This window comes from Mastigoproctus giganteus, chromosome 11 (assembly GCF_048544385.1).
Source record: "Mastigoproctus giganteus isolate SK-2022 chromosome 11, ASM4854438v1, whole genome shotgun sequence".
Classification (NCBI taxonomy): Eukaryota; Metazoa; Arthropoda; class Arachnida; order Uropygi; family Thelyphonidae; genus Mastigoproctus; species Mastigoproctus giganteus.
In genome coordinates this window covers 149,055,121-149,074,389 of record NC_143585.1, presented here as the reverse complement: position 1 = coordinate 149,074,389, position 19,269 = coordinate 149,055,121, and the positions used below count along the sequence as shown (strand labels likewise).

General features: G+C 38.9%; 1 protein-coding gene across 2 annotated transcripts in view; it reads left to right on the top strand.

The window, feature by feature from the left end:
* Positions 1 to 19,269, top strand: part of Nup62 (nucleoporin 62) — a 293,033-nt gene that overhangs the window by 247,688 nt on the left and 26,076 nt on the right. For both annotated transcript variants that reach the window (XM_090384721.1, XM_090384722.1), the window contains exon 11: positions 18,435 to 18,501. In XM_090384721.1, the coding sequence (XP_090240847.1) occupies positions 18,435 to 18,501 (67 nt within the window). The remainder of the gene's footprint in view (positions 1 to 18,434; positions 18,502 to 19,269) is intronic.

The following is a 19,269-nucleotide window of genomic DNA, read 5'->3' as shown; positions in this document are numbered from 1 at the left end:
AAAGTGTCATATATTTGGATGCTTGAATTTCATTCTGAGCTGCAAATGTAATTCTTGTCACTTCTCTTGCACTGACAGAGTAGCTGTTTACCGAATGAAGGAAAACAGAGTTCATTTTCCTGAAATTTCCAGTTTCTTTCATTCACTTGGGGGGAAATTCCTTAGGAGAGGGAGTTCAGTCCGACTAGAGAGAAAGAGAGAGAGAGAGAGAGAGAGAGAGAGAGAGAGATGAAAATACTCTTTTGGTGAGGAGAAGGCCAGAAGATTGTCAAAGCAGATATCATCTTTTAAGGGCACAAAAGGTGATATAGTTGAACACGTTGCACTAATGATATTCAGAGTAGGAGACTGGCTTAATTACTTAACAAGTACAGGTCACTTGAAAAAAGCCGTGAATTAGGGTTGAATTTAAAGTGACTGCAATTCTGCCCGGACACGATAGGAAGGAGTATATGATGAGAGCCCTGTCGATCAATTTGGCCCTGGAAAGATTCTGCAAGGCTCACGGGGTAGAATTTTTTTCAGCCTGGTCTGTACTTGTTAACAGGAGAGACTGCTTCTACAGGGATGGGATACACTTAAATAGAAAGGGTGCAAGAATGTTTGCTGATGCTATCGAGGCAGTGTTAGGTGGGTAGGAAAACTGCTAGATTGGGGGGGATACAAGGACTAATAGATTAACAGTAGCCACTGGCAGAGGTGAAAGTGATTCTTGCACTGCTTCTATTGGAATGAGCAGCAGCTTGGAAAATATGATGCAGGATATTTCAGTCTGCTGGGACTCATTAGGGTACAAGAAAACACATGGGTTTTAGCATTAGCATTAGTAGAGGCATTTGATGCAAGAAAGCAAGCGTATGCAGCATCAGCCAAAAAAATTAAAGTAAAATAAATAAATAAAAAATAACCACTTCCACTTCACCCCTCTGTCCGTTCGAAATACCTGTCCAGCCGAGCCTTAAACTTATTTAGGCTATCAACTTCCACGACAAGGGATGGAAGTCTGTTCCACCTACCAACCACCCGCTGGCTAAAGGCAAATTTCCGCACGTCTATCCTACATCTGTCTTTCCTCAATTTGAATTTATGCCCTCTCAGGTGATTATTCTGAGCAAGAGGAAGAATTCCATCAGCATTGAGCATGCTCAAACCATTCAAGGCTTTGTACACCTCTATCAGATCACCTCGCTGCTGCCTAGTCTCCAGACACTGTAATTCGCAAAACTTAAGCCTTTCTTCGTAAGAGCACCCCTTTGTTCCATTCACTAATCTTGTTGCCCTTCTCTGTACTCGTTCCAGCAGCTCTACATCCTTCTTGAAATGAGGTCTCCAGGCCTGTATACAGTACTCTAGGTGTGGCCTGACCATTGCCTTATACAAGGGAATAATCACTTCCTTATCCCTGCTAGAAAAATTCCTATATATCATTGGCAATACACCATGAGCTACTCTTGCAGCCCGTCTGCACTGCTCAGAGAACTTCATATCTGGCTACACAACCACCCCCAGGTCCCTTTCATTCTCTACCACTGTCAGTGTAGTACCACAGAGTTGATACGTTGCTCTGGGGTTGCTGTTTCCCATATGTAGTACTTTACATTTGTCAATGTTAAACTTCATTTGCCACCTCTCAGCCCATCTACTCAACCTTTCCAGATCCTGTTGCAGCAGCATAGTGTCAGTAGTGTCCTTGACAACCCTGCCAACCTTCGTATCGTCTGCAAACTTGGACATTAAGCTTGATATACCATCATCAATATCATTTATAAATACAGAAAACAATAAAGGACCCAATACTGAACCCTGAGGGACTCCACTAATAACATTAGTCCACGATGAACAGTGTCCATTGATTACCACTCTGTCTTCTCCCCCTCACCACCCCTTTATCCATAGCAGCAATTTGCCTCCAATGCCACACTGCTCCAATTTGTGCAACAGTATCAAAAGCCTTTCTAAGATCCAAATATATAATATCAAAGTTATTCCCTGCATCCAGTTCTTTTGTGATTGCATCATAGTATCCAATCAAATTGGTCAGGCAAGACTTCCCCTTAACAAAACCATGCTGTGTCTGAGCTATAACTGAAGTCTTGTCTAGATGATCCTGCAGTGCTTCTTTAACCAGTGCCTCCATTAATTTTCCGGGAACAGAAGTTAAACTCACAGGTCTATAATTACTTGTGTCAGCCTTTGATCCTCCTTTGTGAATTGGCGTCACATTTGCACATCTCCAGTTCATGGTTACCTCCCCTGAGTCCAAGGAAGCTCTCATAATTATGGCTAAGGGTTTGCTTATTTCCATTGCTGCCTCCTTTAATATAACTGGATAGATTCCATCCACCCCAGGTGCCTTTCTTGTGTTTATCTTCAACAATTTCTCCTCCACTTTACTCTCAGTTATTACAAGATTCTCTAGCTTACTGCCAGAGTTGAGTACACCTCTGGCATTCCCCTCGCTGAATAACTCCTCATGTGTGAATGTCGATGCAAAATATTCATTTAGTTTGTTAGCTACCTGAGCAGGATCATCAACAGTTGACCCATCGATATAAAGTGGACCAATCTGATTCAGATTGGTCCACTTGATATCGATGGCTAAGAACTCTTTGCTGTTTTTCTTCGCATCCTTTGCCAAGGATTTCTCGTAATCTGCCTTCGCCTGCCTAACCTCCTTTGTAACTTGGTTACAGATCAACTTGTATCTATCATAGGCTTCTGTGTCACGTGTTAATTTGTATATATCTCATGCATTTTTCTTCTCTGCCATATGCCTCATTAGTTCATCTGACATCTATTTAGGCCTAAACCTTGAACAATATTTCTTAGTTGGTATGTAAAGCCTAGTAGCTTCCAAGATAAGTTCTTTGAATGCTTCCCATTTTGAATTTGCTGTTGGTAACATCATCAGTTGATCCCACTGTATAGAATTTAAATACTGTCTCAGTCCACCGTAGTCGCCTTTACAAAAGCAATACCCCTTCCCTTTACCCCTAATGGTAGTTACCTCTTTGAGTAACTCCCACTTCAGAACACTGTGATCACTGCCACCTAATGGTTCATTTATCTGCAGATTCTTAATGCATGAAGAATCACTACTGATAATCAAATCAAGAGTATTACTCCCTCTAGTTGCCTCCCAAACATGCTGATGTAGAAAACAATCATCCAATAAATCCACAAAAGCCTTGCTAGTGTGTGAGTGACCAGCCCCCAAATTCCAGTCAATATCTGGGAAATTAAAATCCCACATAATAAGACTCTCTGATTTACTGGCCCACTCTATTTCTCTGTACAGTTTCTTATTATACTCATCAGAGTCATTAGGCCTATAGCACACTCCTACTCTCAATTTTGATCTCCCAATGCTTATGTCACACCAAACTAACTCGACACTGCACTGTCCAGCGATGTCGACTGGCTTCACTTCCTTGAATTTTATGTGTTTCTTAACTAATAGCATAACCCCTCCTCCCTTCCTATCCTGTCTATCCTTTCTATAGACATTGTACTCCCCAAATTCCAGTTCTGCATTCCTTATATGTGTGACACCACATCTCTGAAATCCCAACAATATCTGCCTTTGATGTTTTGAGCAATACCTCAAATTCATCAAATTTATTTACTAGACTCCTAGCATTGGTGTACACGCAAGTATACATGCACCTGTTCTTTTTCTTAACCAGCCTAACACAACCCATGTGTTTACTTGTACCCCAATGATTCCCAGCAGTCTCTGAAATATCCTGCATCTTATTTTCCAGGCTGCTGCTCATTCCAATAGAAGCAGTGCAAGAAACACTTTCTCCTCTGCCAGTGGCTACTGTTAATCTATTAGTCCTTGTATCCCCCCCAATCTAGCAGTTTTCCGACCCTCCTAACACTGCCTCGATAGCAACAGCAAACATTCTTGCACCCTTTCTATTTAAGTGTATCCCATCCCTGTAGTAGCAGTCTCTCCTGTTAACAAGTACAGACCAGGCTGAAAAAAATTCTACCCATTGAGCCTTACACAATCTTTCCAGGGCCGAATTGATTGACAGGGCTCTCATCATATACTCCCTCCTATCGTGTCTGGGCAGAGTTGCAAACACTTTCAAATTCAACCCTAATTCACGGCTTTTTTTCATCAGTGACCTGTACTTGTAATTCCGCCAGTCTCCTACTCTTAATATCATTATTGCCAACGTGTACAACTATATCACCTTTTGTGCCCTTAAAAGATGATATCCGCTCTACAACGTCATCAACCTTTGCCCCTGGTCCTGTTCCACCTATCCATTTTACAAAGCATGTTTTCCGTTTCCCTGACAGTAGAGTTACCAACAACTGATAGTTCCTTTGGGACCAGCGCATTCTGCCTTAGGGGCTGCCGCTGTGTTGCGCGATGACCAAGTGCAAGCGCTGGCATTGGTGTGGGCAGCTGAGAGCTTGATGGGCCCCTCACTTGTAATCCTTTGAGGGCATCCACCCTGTCCTTCAAGCTCTCATATAGGCCCAAAACAATGCTGAGTTGACGCCTGATTTCCTTACACTCCTTGCATCGCGCACATACAAAGACATCCCCCATGGCAGTATCATGTCCCATACCTGACTGCTCCGGAAACATCAAGCAAATAGTGCATCTTAAAAGGCTGTGATTCAGAGGGCAACTGCCCCCCTCAGTTCTCCTCTGAGCCACAGCATTCCCATTAGCTTGAACCTTTTGCTTTGCTGCTCAGGTTTGAGTCATGATTTCGATTTACTTTCAATAAAAATTTCAATTTCAGTACAAAATTAAATCCTAAACTTGTATCCCAACACAGTTATAACACTATATTTATGTTTCAGTAACGAGTGTTATCTGCGAAATCTACGAGTGTTATCCTCGAAATATTTGTTTCAGTAACGAGTGTTATCTACGAAATATTTATGTTTCAGTAGCGAGTGTTATCTACGAAATATTTGTTTCAGTAGCGAGTGTTATCTACGAAATATTTGTTTCAGTAACGAGTGTTATCTACGAAATATTTGTTTCAGTAACGAGTGTTATCTACGAAATCTATGAGTGTTATCTATGAAATATTTGTTTCAGTAACGAGTGTTATCTACGAAATATTTGTTTCAGTAATGAGTGTTATCTACGAAATCCCTTTATATAACTTCCGTATCAAGTTATGTATTAATTATTTATATTTACTAATTATTTATATTACGTAACCTAAGTGGTTATGTATAGTTAAAAGTACAATTTAATTGCCAATGAAGTTGGGTTGTGTTAGGGTAGCTAAGAAAAAGAACAGGTGCATGTATACTTGTGTGTACACCAATGCTAGAAGTTTGGTAAATAAATTTGATGAATTTGGGGTATTGCTCAAAGCATCAAAGGCGGATATTGTTGGGATATCAGAGATGTGGTGTCACACAGATAAAAGTAATGCAGAACTGGAATTGGGGAAGTACAACGTCTACAGAAAGGATAGACAGGATAGGAATGGAGGAGGGGTTATGCTATTAGTTAAGAAACACATAAAATCCAAGGAACTGAAGCCCAGTTGACATCGCTGGACAGTGCAGTGTTGAGTCAGGTTGGTGTGACATAAGCATTGGGAGATCAAAATTGAGAGTAGGAGTGTGCTATAGGCCTAATGATTCTGATGAGTATAATAAGAAACTGTACAGGGAAATAGAGTGGGCCAGTAAATCAGAGAGTCTTATAATGGGGGATTTTAATTTCCCAGATATTGACTGGAATTTGTGGGTTGGTCACTCACACACGAGCAAGACTTTTGTGGATTTATTGGATGTTTGTTTTCTAAATCAGCATGTTCGGGAGACAACTAGAGGGAGCAATTCTGTTGAGTTGATTATCAGTAGTGATTCTTCGTGCATTAAGAATCTGCAGATACAGGAACCACTAGGTGGCAGTGATCACGGTGTGCTGAAGTGGGATTTACTAGAGGTAACTACCATCAGGGGTAAAGGGAAGGGTTATTGCTTTCATAAAGGCGACTACGATGGTCTGAGACAGTATTTAAAATCTATATAGTGGGACAAACTGATGATGTTACCAACAGCAAACTCAAAATGGGAAGTATTCAAAGAACTTATCTTGGAAGCTACTAGGCTTTACATACCAACTAAGAAATATTGTTCAAGGTTCAGGTCTAAATGGATGTCAGATGAACTAATGAGACATATGGCAGAGAAGAAAAATGCATGGGATACATATAAATTAACATGTGACACAGAAGCCTATGATAGATATAAGTTGATTTGTAACCAAGTTACAAAGGGGATTAGGCAGGCGAAGGCAGATTACGAAAAATTTTTGGCAAGTGATGCAAAGAAAAACAGCAAGGAGTTCTTTACTTATGTAAACTCTAGAAGGAAGTGGATGAATCAGATTGGTCCACTTGATATCGATGGTTCAACTGTTCATGATCCTGCTCAGGTAGCTAACAAACTAAATGAATATTTTGCATCTACATTCACACATGAGGAGTTATTCAGGAAGGGGAATGCTATAGATGAAGTAAACACTGGCAGTGAGCTAGATGATATTGTAATAATTGAGAGTAAAGTGGAGGAGAAATTGTTGAATATAAATAGAAGAAAGGCACCTGGGGTGGATGGGATCTATCCAGTTATATTAAAGGAGGCAGCAAAGGAAGTAAGCAATCTGTTAGCCATAATTATGAGAGCTTCCTTCGACTCAGGGGATGTACCCACAGACTGGAGAAGTGCAAATGTAACCCCAATTCACAAATGAGGATCAAAGGCTGACACAAGTAATTATAGACCTGTGAGTTTAACTTCTGTTCCAGGAAAATTAATGTAAGCACTGGTTAAAGAAGCACTGCAGGATCATCTAGACAAGAATTCAGTTATAGCTCAGACACAGCATGGCTTTCTTAAGGGAAGGTCTTGCCTGACCAATTTGATTGGATACTATGATGTAGTCACAAAAGAATTGGATGCAGGGAATAACTTTGATATTATATATTTGGATCTTAGAAAGGCTTTTGATACTGTTGCACACGCAAGACTGCTGCACAAATTGGAGCAGTGTGGCATTGGTGGCAAATTGTTCCTATGGATAAAGGGATGGTTGAGTGGCAGAAGACAGAGTGGTAATTAACGGACACTGCTCATCGTGGACTAATGTTATTAGAGGAGTCCCTCAGGGTTCGGTGTTGGGTCCATTATTGTTTTCTGTATTTATAAATAATATTGATGACGGTATATCAAGCTTAATGTCCAAGTTTGTAGATGATACGAAGGTTGGCAGGGTTGTTAAGGATGCTACTGACCCTATGCTGCTGCAACAGGATCTGGAAAGGTTGAGCAGATGTGCTGAGAGGTAGTAGTAGTAGTAGTAGTAGTAGTAGTGGCACATGATGCAAGAAAGCAAGTGTAGGAGCTTATGCAGCATCAGCCAAAAAAAATAAAAAAAAAAATATCACACCATTCCCTCCAAATACCTGTCCAGTTCCTCCTTAAATTTATTTAACCTATCAACTTCCACAACGACAGATGGAAGTTTGTTCCAGCAATTAACCACCCGCTGGCTAAAGGCAAATTTCCGCACATCTATTCTACATCTGTCCTTTCTTAATTTGAACTTATGTCCCCGTAGGTTCGTAATCTGAACAAGTGGAAGGATCCCATCAGAATTCAGCGTGCTCAACCCATTCAAGGCCTTATAGACCTCAATCAGATCACCGCGCAGGTGCCTAGTCTCCAGCCACTGCAATTTGCAGAACTTAAGCCTCTCTTGGTAAGAGAATCCCTTCATTCCTCTCACCAATCGTGTTGCTCTTCTCTGTACACGCTCAAGCAAATCTACATCCTTCCTAAAATGAGGCCTCCAGACCTGTATGCAGTACTCAAGGTGTGGCCTGACCATTGCCTTATACAGAGGGACAATCACCTCCTTTTCCCTGCTAGCAAAATTCCTATATATCATTGACAAAACCCTATGACCCGCCCTAGCACCTGTCTGCACTGCTCAGAAAACTTCATATCTGACTGCACAATTACTCCCAGGGCTTTTTCATTTTCTACCACCTTAAGTGTAGTACCACACAGTTGGTACGTTTCTCTGGGGGTTACTTCTCCCCATATGCAGTACTTTGCATTTGTCAAGGTTGAACTTCTGTTGCCACTTCTTAGCCCATCTGCCCAAATTATCTAGATCCTGTTGCAGTAGCACACTGCCATTACTGTCATTAACAACCCTGCCAACCTTTGTGTCATCTGCAAACTTCGACATTAAGCCTGATATACCTTCATCAATATCATTGATAAATACACAAAACAACAGTGGACCCAACATCGAACCCTGTGGGACTCCACTAATAACATTAGTCCACGAAGAGCAGCACCCATTGATTACCACTCTCTGTCTTCTCCCACTTAACCATCCTTTTATCCATTGTAGCAACTTACCCTTAATACCATTCTGCTCCAATTTGTACAGTAGTCTTCCAGCACAACAGTGTCAAAAGCTTTCCTGAAATCCAAGTATATGATATCAAAATTATTTTTTGCATCCAGTTCCTTTGTGACCACATCATAATAACCAATCAAATTTGTCAGACAAGACTTTCCCTTAACAAACCCATGCTGTGTCTGAATTATTGCTGCAGTCTTGTCTAGATGATCCTGCAATGCATCTTTAACCAGTGACTCCATTATTTTACCCGGAACAGAAGTTAAACTAACTGGTCTGGCAAATGAAATTTAACATTGACAAATGTAAAGTACTACATATGGGAAACAGCAACCCCAGAGCAACGTATCAACTCTGTGGTACTACAGTGACAGTAGTAGAGAATGAAAAGAAGCTGGGGGTAATTGTGCAGGCAGATATGAAGTTCTCTGAGCAGTGCAGATGGGCTGCAAGAGTAGCTCATGGTGTCTTATCAATGATATACAGGAATTTTTCTAGCAGGGATAGGGAGGTGATTATTCCCTTGTATAAAGCAATGGTCAGGCCGCACCTAGAGTACTGTATACAGGTCTGGAGGCCTCATTTCAAGAAGGATGTAGAGCTGCTGGAACGAGTACAGAGAAGGGCAACGAGGTTAGTAAACAGAACGAAGGGTTGCACTTACGAAGAAAGGCTTAAGTTTTGCAAATTACAGTGTCTGGAGACTAGGCACCGGCGAGGTGATCTGATAGAGGTGTACAAAGCCTTGAATGGGTTGAGCATGCTCAATGCTGATGGGATACTCCCTCTTGCTCAGAATAATCACCTGAGAGGGCATAAATTCAAATTGAGGAAAAACAGATGTAGGATAGATGTGCAGAAATTTGCCTTAAGCCAGCGAGTAGTTAGTTGGTGGAACAGACTTCCATCCCTTGTTGTGGAAGTTGATAGCCTAAATAAATTTAAGCCTCAGCTGGACAGGTATTTCGAACAAATGGAGGGGTGAAGTGGAAGGGGGTGTTTTTTTTTTTTTTTTTTTCTTTTGGCTGATGCTGCATAAGCTTGCTTTCTTGCATCATATGCCTCTGCTAATGCTAATATTTGCTGATAAAGAAAATTAAAGAAATTAAAGGTTCAGAGCTGTAACTTTCATCACAGATGCTGAAGTTCTGATAGGTCAGTTTCACAACAGATGCTAAAGTTCTAATAAGTTGGCTTCATCCTAGGATGCCGAAGTTCTGAAAAGTTTGATTTTGTTCCTGTGTTACAGCATCACATTTAGCAGTCACTGGCTTGATTGTGTGAAATAACCTTCCCACAGTAAAAACAAAAGAAGAGATGGGGAGTAAATCTATTTTTCAGTGGGGTATATCTTTTTATTGCAGCTCAGAACAGCAGATGACCGTGGATGGTGAATTTATTCTGCTTTTATACTAAAACTAATACATCAAATGCATACCAAGGAAGTATTTTCTAACAGTACTTTTTGAACAGCCCATTAGCAGTAATTCATTAGCTTTGTATTATTCAAAAATATTGCAGTTTTGTGAATAATACACATTTCAAGAAACAAACCGTTATTCATAGCGGATGATTTTTCCCTTCTTTTGTGCACCAGTTTTCGAAGTTTATATGCAGCTATCAGTAGAAATATTTTCTTGAAATTTCGTTAGTAGATCAAATCCAGGAAACTGCTGTTCCAATATTGTTCCCTAAAAACAATTACAATAGAGCAAACTTTTTTATTTTTATGAAATGTGCATTGCAGTGTTATCAGTTTTTCCCATTTCCAGTAGATGAATTTCCTTGATTTTCTGTTAGTAGGTGCAATACACATTGAAGAAAAGAAATGTGATCTTTTCGATTTTCAGAAACAATTGTTACTACCATTTCACTTTATTGCTTCTTATGGCAACTAACAGTAGCTTGTGTTTGTCTTTTGTTTTTGTTTTTTGTCTTCTCGGTAGAGCTGTACGGAGAATTGACACAGTGCTGGAGTGAAGGGTTCCCACGCTTCACTCATAGACAACTCTTCTCTGTAAATAGACTTGCACTCTCTCTAAAACAACAAATGAATTAAGTATCATATTTCATAAACCCTAGGCTAGTTAAGGTGGGGGTTAGAAAAATAACTGAAAAAGGCCTAAAAAAATGCACACTTGATGCCACATTTTTGTCATTTGCCTGAAATTGAAGTGGGAAAATTCAAGAAAACAGTTCTGGCTCCAGCTGTAGTGAGTTCCAGCTCTATAGATAGAGTAAAAATTATAGAATTTATTTGTTGAACCCAGTTGGGGTGAGTACACACCCCAATGGATGCTAAATACATCTTCTCTTTTGAAATGCCTCATATATACATACTAATTGAGTAATATGTGCCCTCCAACAAAAGTATACACCATCTTATCTCACAGTCACCAGATTCAAGCTCATTTGGCTCAAACAAGAGCCAGGTGAATTTCTTTTGATGCCAGGACATGCCAGCATTAATGGAAATGAATGTACTAATCAAGAAGCAAAAAGTCCCACATGTACAAACTACTGCTCCTACATTCTGATTTCGAAATATTGAAACAGGCTATTGCCAATCATTGGTCAGAAGCAAAATCAACCAAATAATAAATTTCTGCAAATAAAACAGGAACTTCAGCCTGAATTTCTATAAGAATTACACAAATTCATTCTGCAAGATTGTGCATTCAACCAGTCTTTAAATTTGCATCTTGGACATGCAAATTTAAAGACTGGTTGAAAATCACTGTGAAGTCCACAGATCCATTTGTTTTATGTGGAAATGAAGATTTTGTGGTTGTAAGTTTATTTATTTATTTTTTTTATTATTTTTTTTTTTTTTTTGAAACAGTCATTTATTCATTAGACTGTATTACAGCTACAGAAATTATTGGTCTCCGTTAACTAAAATGAGAAATGCATATTTTTATTTATTATGACGACTATGGTATCATGATCCAAAGACATTTTCAACGCCTGTAGACTATGTACCTAGTACATAATTTTTTATTCTAACATTAGCAGGCTAATGATGCAGGAAAGCAAGCTTATACAGCATCAGCCCAAAAAAAAAAATAAATAAATAAATAATAATAATAAAAAAATATATTTTCCATTTCACCTATCATTCCTTCCAGTAGTTTGTCTAGTTCTTGATATTAAAGCCATTAACTTCAACAACAGATGGAAGTTTGTTCCAGCAATCAGCCTCCCACTGGCTGAAGGCAACCTTCTGCACATCCATTCTGCAACCATCCTTCCTCAATTTGAATTTGTCCGTCAGGGCTGCCGATTTGGCTGACACTGCAGCCAAATCGGCAGCCCTGACGGATAATCTTGATCTGTTAGTCCCCTATACAGACTACAGGCAAGTGATCCGTAGTAACTTACAATCTCAGTGGCAAGATTCGTGGCATCACCTGATTACTACAAACAAACTATGTCGGATCAAGCCTGTGATCCATCCTTTACTGTCCAGCTTATGCAAGGATTGCAAAGAGGAAGTTGTTCTTGCTAGGCTCCACATATGTGACACACTCCTTTTTGCTGAGGGCTGATAACCCTTCTATGTGCGAGCAATGCAACACCATTTTATCCGTTCAACATATTTTATGTGATTGTACCAGTTTTAGAAATGCCCGTTTTACCGCTTTTACCCATCTGACTGAGCCATATACACTCAGTCAGATTTTAAATGACAATGACAATGTGTCAGCAGTTTTTAAATTTTTAAAATCGATTAATATATATATATATACTCATATGAAATATACAATTTGCTTTTATCATTGTTCTGATTTTATTTATTGATATGTCTGTATATATATATATATATATATACACTTTTTGACGAAGCAACCTTTTTAAAAGTTAACAGTGTTATCTTTTTATATTTTAACCTTTTCCTGGTTCACTATAACCTTGCTGTTTTTGCACTACAAAATCAAAATCAAATCAAGCCCTTCTCTGTACTCAGTCTAGCAGTTCTACATCCTTCCTAAAATGAGGTGTCCAAACCTGTATGCAGGTTTAGACTACTGATGATGTAGCCTGAATATTGCCTTATACATGGAATAATCACCACCTTATCCCTGTTAGCAAAATTACTGAGACTCTATCAGAGACTAAACCCCATGTTCTGTCCTGGCATTCCTGTCAGCAGACCAAGTGAAACATAGAGGCAGATTACAAGGACCAGCTGTCAGTTCAGGTGTTTGCAAGGAGATAGATACACTTTGGGACATAGATAGGAATTTACTCAACCTGTGATGAATGGTGTGTGGCAAGACAAGGCAGGAATGCATTCAGGTTATTCAGAAACTTAACAGTGACTTAAATTCAGTTACAGACTCCGGGAGTTATCGTTGGAATTGGCTTCTTCAAAGTGAAGAGAAGTAATGTGGTGATAATGCTGAAATTGCATAAGGTTGAGCTGACCAACAAGGAACTGAGTTGGTATAGTAGAGGTATGAAGAAGAAAAAAATTCAGCTAGCATCACAAGTAAGACAGATAAGGATAAAAAGTGGAGCCTTCACTATGTTCAAGAAGGGGATGGACATTCGCATTTAACACATTTTCTGCCATTACATATGCTTGGGTCCTTTTTATGTGACTTCAGTGTAAATCAGTTTTTTTCTAGATTGTTATTTTGTATCATTCGTGAATTTGATTATTTCTCTGGAGCACTGGAACAGGTAGGCACTGCTTTTTAGTAAATGGATTTCATCTGTAAAGTATCATCATTCTATTTTGTAGCTTTCAAAACATCAGCATTTTAATGAGATCATAATCTGCGTCATTTGAATTGAATTCTGTTTCAGTGTCAGATGACATTTTAAAAGGAGCTTATTCAATGTCATTAGTCTCAACATGCTGTCCATCCCTGTTCCTTTTCAGTCCTGATATCCCAGGCTGTGAATCCATTGTAACGATCCTTCAGGTTAAAATTTTATATAAAAATTATAGATTAGTAGTGGCAAATGATGCAAAAAAAGCAAGCTTATATGCAGAAGCAACAAAATAAGAAAAATAAAACTCTTCCCCTAACACCAGTCTATTCCCTCCAAATAGTTTGTCTAGTTCTTCCTCAAATTTATTCAAGCTATCCACTTGCAGGAAGTTCCAGCAACCAACCAGTCGCTGGCTAAAGTTAAACTTTTGCACATGTATTCTGCAACCATCCTTCCTAAATTTTAATTTATCCCCCCATCACATGCATAGTCTAAGCAGGAGGGAAAATCACAACAGCATTGTACTTGCTGAATCCATTCAAACTCTTAAAACACTTCATCAGGAGATTAGGCACCTCACAGGTTCCTAATCTCCCGATGCTGCAATTTGTAGAATTGCAGCCTTTAGTGCTAAGATGATCCCTTTGTGTCCCCCCCCCACAAAAGTATTGCTGATCTTCTCTGGATCTGTGTGCAGTACTCAAGATATGGCCGGACAATTGCCTTACACAGTGGGATAATCACATCCTTATCCCTGCTAGAAAAATTCCTGTATGTCATTCACAAAACCTCATGAGCTTTCCTGGCAGCCTGCTGACTGCACAGTTATGCCCAGGTCATTTTTCACTACCTAAGTTTTAATGCAGCAAAATACAGGGTCTTTCCTTAGGGAAAAACAACTCCAAAATAATTTACATTTGTTGAAATTGAATTAGAAAGTAGAGGAAGAAAGGGATTTGGGAATTACAATATAGACAGACGGTAAGGAAGGCCCATGGTGTCCTATTGATGATTTATCGGATAATTGCTTGTAGATTTAGAGAGGTCCTAATCCCAATGTAAAAGGCAATTGTAAGATTGCACATGGGATACTGTGCTCACTGTGGAGACTGCCCATGAAATAAGACAATGAGCTTCTTGACGGGGTCAGAGATCGACAACCCACCCTCTGAGATCGACAGAGTGCATCCATTGAGGAAAGACTTCAAATATATGTGCACCACAGTTGTTAATTCTGCACCTTACAGGAGACTTTATTGTGGTGTATCAGGCTTTGAGAAGAGAAAGTAAAATGAATGAGAATGAAATTTTTTATGTTATAAATGGTTCCATAACTATTGTCCAAAAATTCAAATTACAGGTAAGCGGTGTATAATGGATTACATGATGTTGTCTTTAGCAAGTGACTTAAGTACTGGAATAAGCTTCTTCTGTGGATGGTCAAGGCTGACAGTTTGGAGAGATTCAGGGTCAGCTGGTTAGGTACCTACATCAGGAGGGAGTCAAAGAGATATTTTATTTACTTAACTACAGACCAGTTAATCTGACTTCAGTGGTAGAAAAAATCTTATTGGCAGTGATTAAAAGTGCAATCCAAGGACATTTAAATAGATATGGCATTCTCGAGGAATAAGTTGCAAGGTTTGGTTTTTGGTTTTTTTTATTTTAGGAGCATTAGCAGCTAAGGCCATATTGCTCCGGGATATGCGGTGGTCATTCCCTGACCTTTCCGCATCCTCCGTATTTGGTGGTGACGGGCTCGAACCCGAGTCTAATCAAGAAAGCGTGTGCTACGCACTGCTGCTCCTTCCCACCTGGCTACGGAGGCGCCTAAGTTGCAAGGACACAACATGGCTTTGTTAAGGGTAAATCATGCTTAACTAAATTAGTAGGCTATTTTGACACAGTTACTCATGAGCTGGATTTAGGGAATAATTTTGATATAGTTTATTTGGATTTTAGCAAAGCATTTGACTTGGTCCCTCATGAGAGGTTACTGTATAAACTTGAACAGGTTGGGATTACTGGTAAGATTCTAAGATGTATTACAGGGTGGATGCAGGGCAAAGGGTTGTGATTAATGGATATTCTTCAGATTGGTGTTACATCAAGAATGGAGGACCCTCAAGGATTGGCTCTTGGACCACTGTTGTTTCTGAATTTCATAAATGATATCGACCAAGGGATAGAAGGCGTGATGTCACAATTTGCAGATGACATAAAGATTGGCAGTGTCGTTAATGATCGGCACCAAGCAGCACTCCTTCAGGATGAACTGAACAGACTTCACAGATGGTCAAAGAAATGGTAGCTATCTTTTAATACTGCAAAATGCAGGGTCTTATACTTAGGAGAATAGCAACTCCCAAATAAATTATACACTTGGTGGTGGGGGGTTGAATTGAATTGAAAACAGTGGGGGAAAGAGATCTGGGAGTTACAATACTGGCAGATAGAAAGTTGTCTGACCAATGTAAACAGGCAGCCAGGAAAGCCCTTTTTTTTTTTTTCTTTTTTTTTTGTATGAAAACCCCAAACATGAAACGTATCAAAACCTATAGTACTTATTACCGTGCATGGGTTGAAGGAGAAGTATGGGGGGAGGGGGATGCCGGAAACTTTGCTCTAGAGACTAAACATGGGTTTCACCACTTCAAGGCCTCCAATTCTATCGATTATTTATCAAATGCTCTCTTGTAGAGATAGTGAGGTCTATCTCTACAAGGATAGCACTGTATAAAGCAATTGTAAGACCACATTTGGAATATTGTGTTCAAGTATGGAGTACTCATCTGAAAAGGGGATATTGAGCTTCTTGAAAAGGTCCAAAGACAGGCAACTGAAATGGAGCTACCAGCAGGTCAACCATATGAGGAAAGACTCTGAATATGTGGGCTACAGAGCTTGGCAACTGGGCCCCCCAGAGGTGACCTAATTGAGGTTTATAAGGCTCTGAGAGGAATTAGTAAAATGAATGAAGGTGGAATTCTCACTGTTCTAAAGAATTCCAGAACTAGGGGTCAAATTCAAATTACAGGGTTTGAGATTAGATTGGAACAAGTTACCCTCGCAAGTAGTTGGGGCTGAAAGTTTAAATAAATTCAAAGGTCAACTGGATACTTACCTGTGTGATGGAGGGAAGCATGTAATTGTGTTTTCTTATCTACTGGGTTCTGGGTTTTTTTTTTTTTTTTTTGCCAGTGCAGCAAAAACCTGTGGCTTCCTTGCACAATATGGCAAATACTACTACTATTTTATTTATTTTTTTATTATTTATATATTTAATTTATTTATTTTTTGACTGGTGCTCCAAAAGCTTTGGTGGTTTTACTTGCAAAATGTGTCTAATACTAAAATTAGAATATTATTTATGAAAAAAATTAATAAGCTTGAGTTCTTAAATGTTCTTTTACTACTTTTTAATCAACGTTATATGCGGGCTGTTCAATGAAGAATGGTCATAATTTTTTGTGCTATTTCTAGCTGAGCTGCAGAATTTAAGAACAGACCGAGCTGCATCACATATCAATTGCACAGTTGATTCATGCACATGGTGTGACCTTGCCGATCGGTCAAGTTTATGCCTTTTCGGTTTTGCCTACATAAGAATGGATGGGACATGCAAGGAACAGTATGCTACTCTCAGATGTTCTTTCCATCTCGAGAAAACTGCTGAAGCATTTGAGATGTTAAAAATAGCTTAGGGTGAATCTGTGCTTCCATATAGCACAGCTTGTAGGTGGATTAGAATGTTTAAAGATGGACATGGTTCAATCACAAAACTCCTCAAACTCCAACTGCTGCTATCCTTCTGTAAGTGGGAGAGAAGATTGCTGTATAACAGTAATGCAGCTGGCAGAGATGTTGAGAATATCAGTAGGAAGTGTACACAGTATTCTCCATGACCATTTGCATATAACATGTTTGTGCACACTGGGTTCCAAGACTACTCAGTAACCTTAGCAACAGCAAGTTTGAATGGAGGTTTGTCATGAGCCGCAACTGACAGTTACTGAAGATGGTGAGGATCTGCTAGATGATAACAGTGGGTGAGACATAGCTTCATCATTTTGACCCAGAGAGTAAGCAACATTGAAAGTTTATATCTTTGCCAACACTGAAAAAAGCAAAAGTTTTGGCTTCTGCAGAAAGGTTATGGTCATCTCCTTTTTTTGACATTCAAGGAATGGTTTATCAGCACATTGTGCCACACCATACAATTGTTATAGAACTGTACTGTACACCTTGTAGGATCACATTCTTGCAGATGCATACACAACTGCATACAGGTGTGTGGATGCTGCATCATGACAGTGTAAGACCTTGCATTGTCATCGAGTACTTGGCCAGCATCGATATCAGATGTGTTCCTCATCTGCCTTACAGCCCCTGTCTTGAATCCTGCAAATTTATTTTTTTATTTCCAAAGTTACAGAAAGAGGTGTGAGGAGAACGTTTCCATTTGTCAGAATGGAAGTTGTAAAAACATCGAAGGCAATTCTCAAATGTGTGTTAAAAAATGAATAAAATGAATTCTTCAAAAACATAGCTTCCGCTATGATTTTGAAGAATGGCAGAAACAAAATGTTAAGAGTTTCATCAAATGGGATTACTTTGAAAAGGGTCATCAAAATATGGATGATTAATAAAGATCTTATCTTCCTTCATGGATTGGGCAATCTGCCTGTTCCGATCTCGAAGAGAGAGGTCTGCCCATCTTTTCTTTGGTCTTCCTCTGTCTCTTTTTTCATTAATATTGAAATTAATAAAGATATGTTGTTTAAAAAAAATTATGATCATTCTTTATTGAACAGCGCTTGTAGTTCAACCTTTTAGATGTGATATTAAGTTTTTTTATTTCAGAAGAGAGAGAAGGCAAGGTTGACTTAAAGAATTTGCTTAATCTTAATAAATTAAATTGTTTTATACTTTAATGTACTTCTGTTTTTGCATGGCTTTTATTTCAACTCTACCCTTGCTAATTTGAGATAATAAACCTCTTGAAATATAAAAGGCTAACTAGATAAGGGGCAAAAAATGTTTTAGACAAGTAAGTGGTCAACATAAAATTAATTTATTTATAAATTAATTTATGTAGTTAAATTTATATTTAAAAAAGTATAATATGCTTAGTAAAAATATAGAATACTTTTTAATTGACCATGCTTTAAATTTCTTTAAAAATGGGGGGGGGGGGAGTACAGCACATACAAGTTTTAAATTACTTCTAATTATGATGATTTTGTCTTCTTCCCTCTCCACCACCCCCACAATTTAGGTTCAGCAAATTTCCAAAATCCTTAATGCCCACATGGATGCATTGCAGTGGATTGAAGAAAATACAAGTATGTATTAGTTGTTTATCACAGTAAACATAATAAATTTAACTTAACATGATTTATACATTAAAGTAATGTTATACTATTGGTGACAGTTGAATTTACATCTCACTGTAGCCACCTAAAAATATATGTATATTTTTGTATATTTGTATTTCTTGACCAACTCCTCCCCAGTATTATTCAAGTAAACTCCAAAGGATAGCAATAAGCTGTGTTTGTAACCATAGTCAAAGTAGAACCACAGTTTAATAGAATTAAAATTCAATTTGCAAACATGATCACAATGACTTGAACTTACTACATATCGTATAGTGAACGGTATTTTATTATGGACAGTCCATCATAAAGTGATTTTGATCGCACAGTGAACCAATCATAAGGGGGGGGGATCCACTGTATTCTTAGAAATTGTTCTGCAATGATGTAGGGAGCTGACCGGTACACACTGCTTTGCTTATACCACAATTTTAATCAGATCAAGACTAGACTGTGGATCCCCCGTGTACAGCTTGTGCAGACCACGTATTATCATATGGCTTGACTCCATACATCACAGTGTCTTACGAATTTCCTTAGGTGTATACAGAACATCACCTATGCAAAGCTTATATGTGGAGGCCTCTGAGCTTTTACTATATCTCTGGGGGCAAATGCTGTTGTTAAACTATGCCATTAAATCCAAAATCTTCCTGGCCCCGAGTGCCAAGTGGTAGTGACGAGCGATTTTCTTCCTGTAGTTATAGAGTGCCCTCTCCAAAGTGATATAGTTTT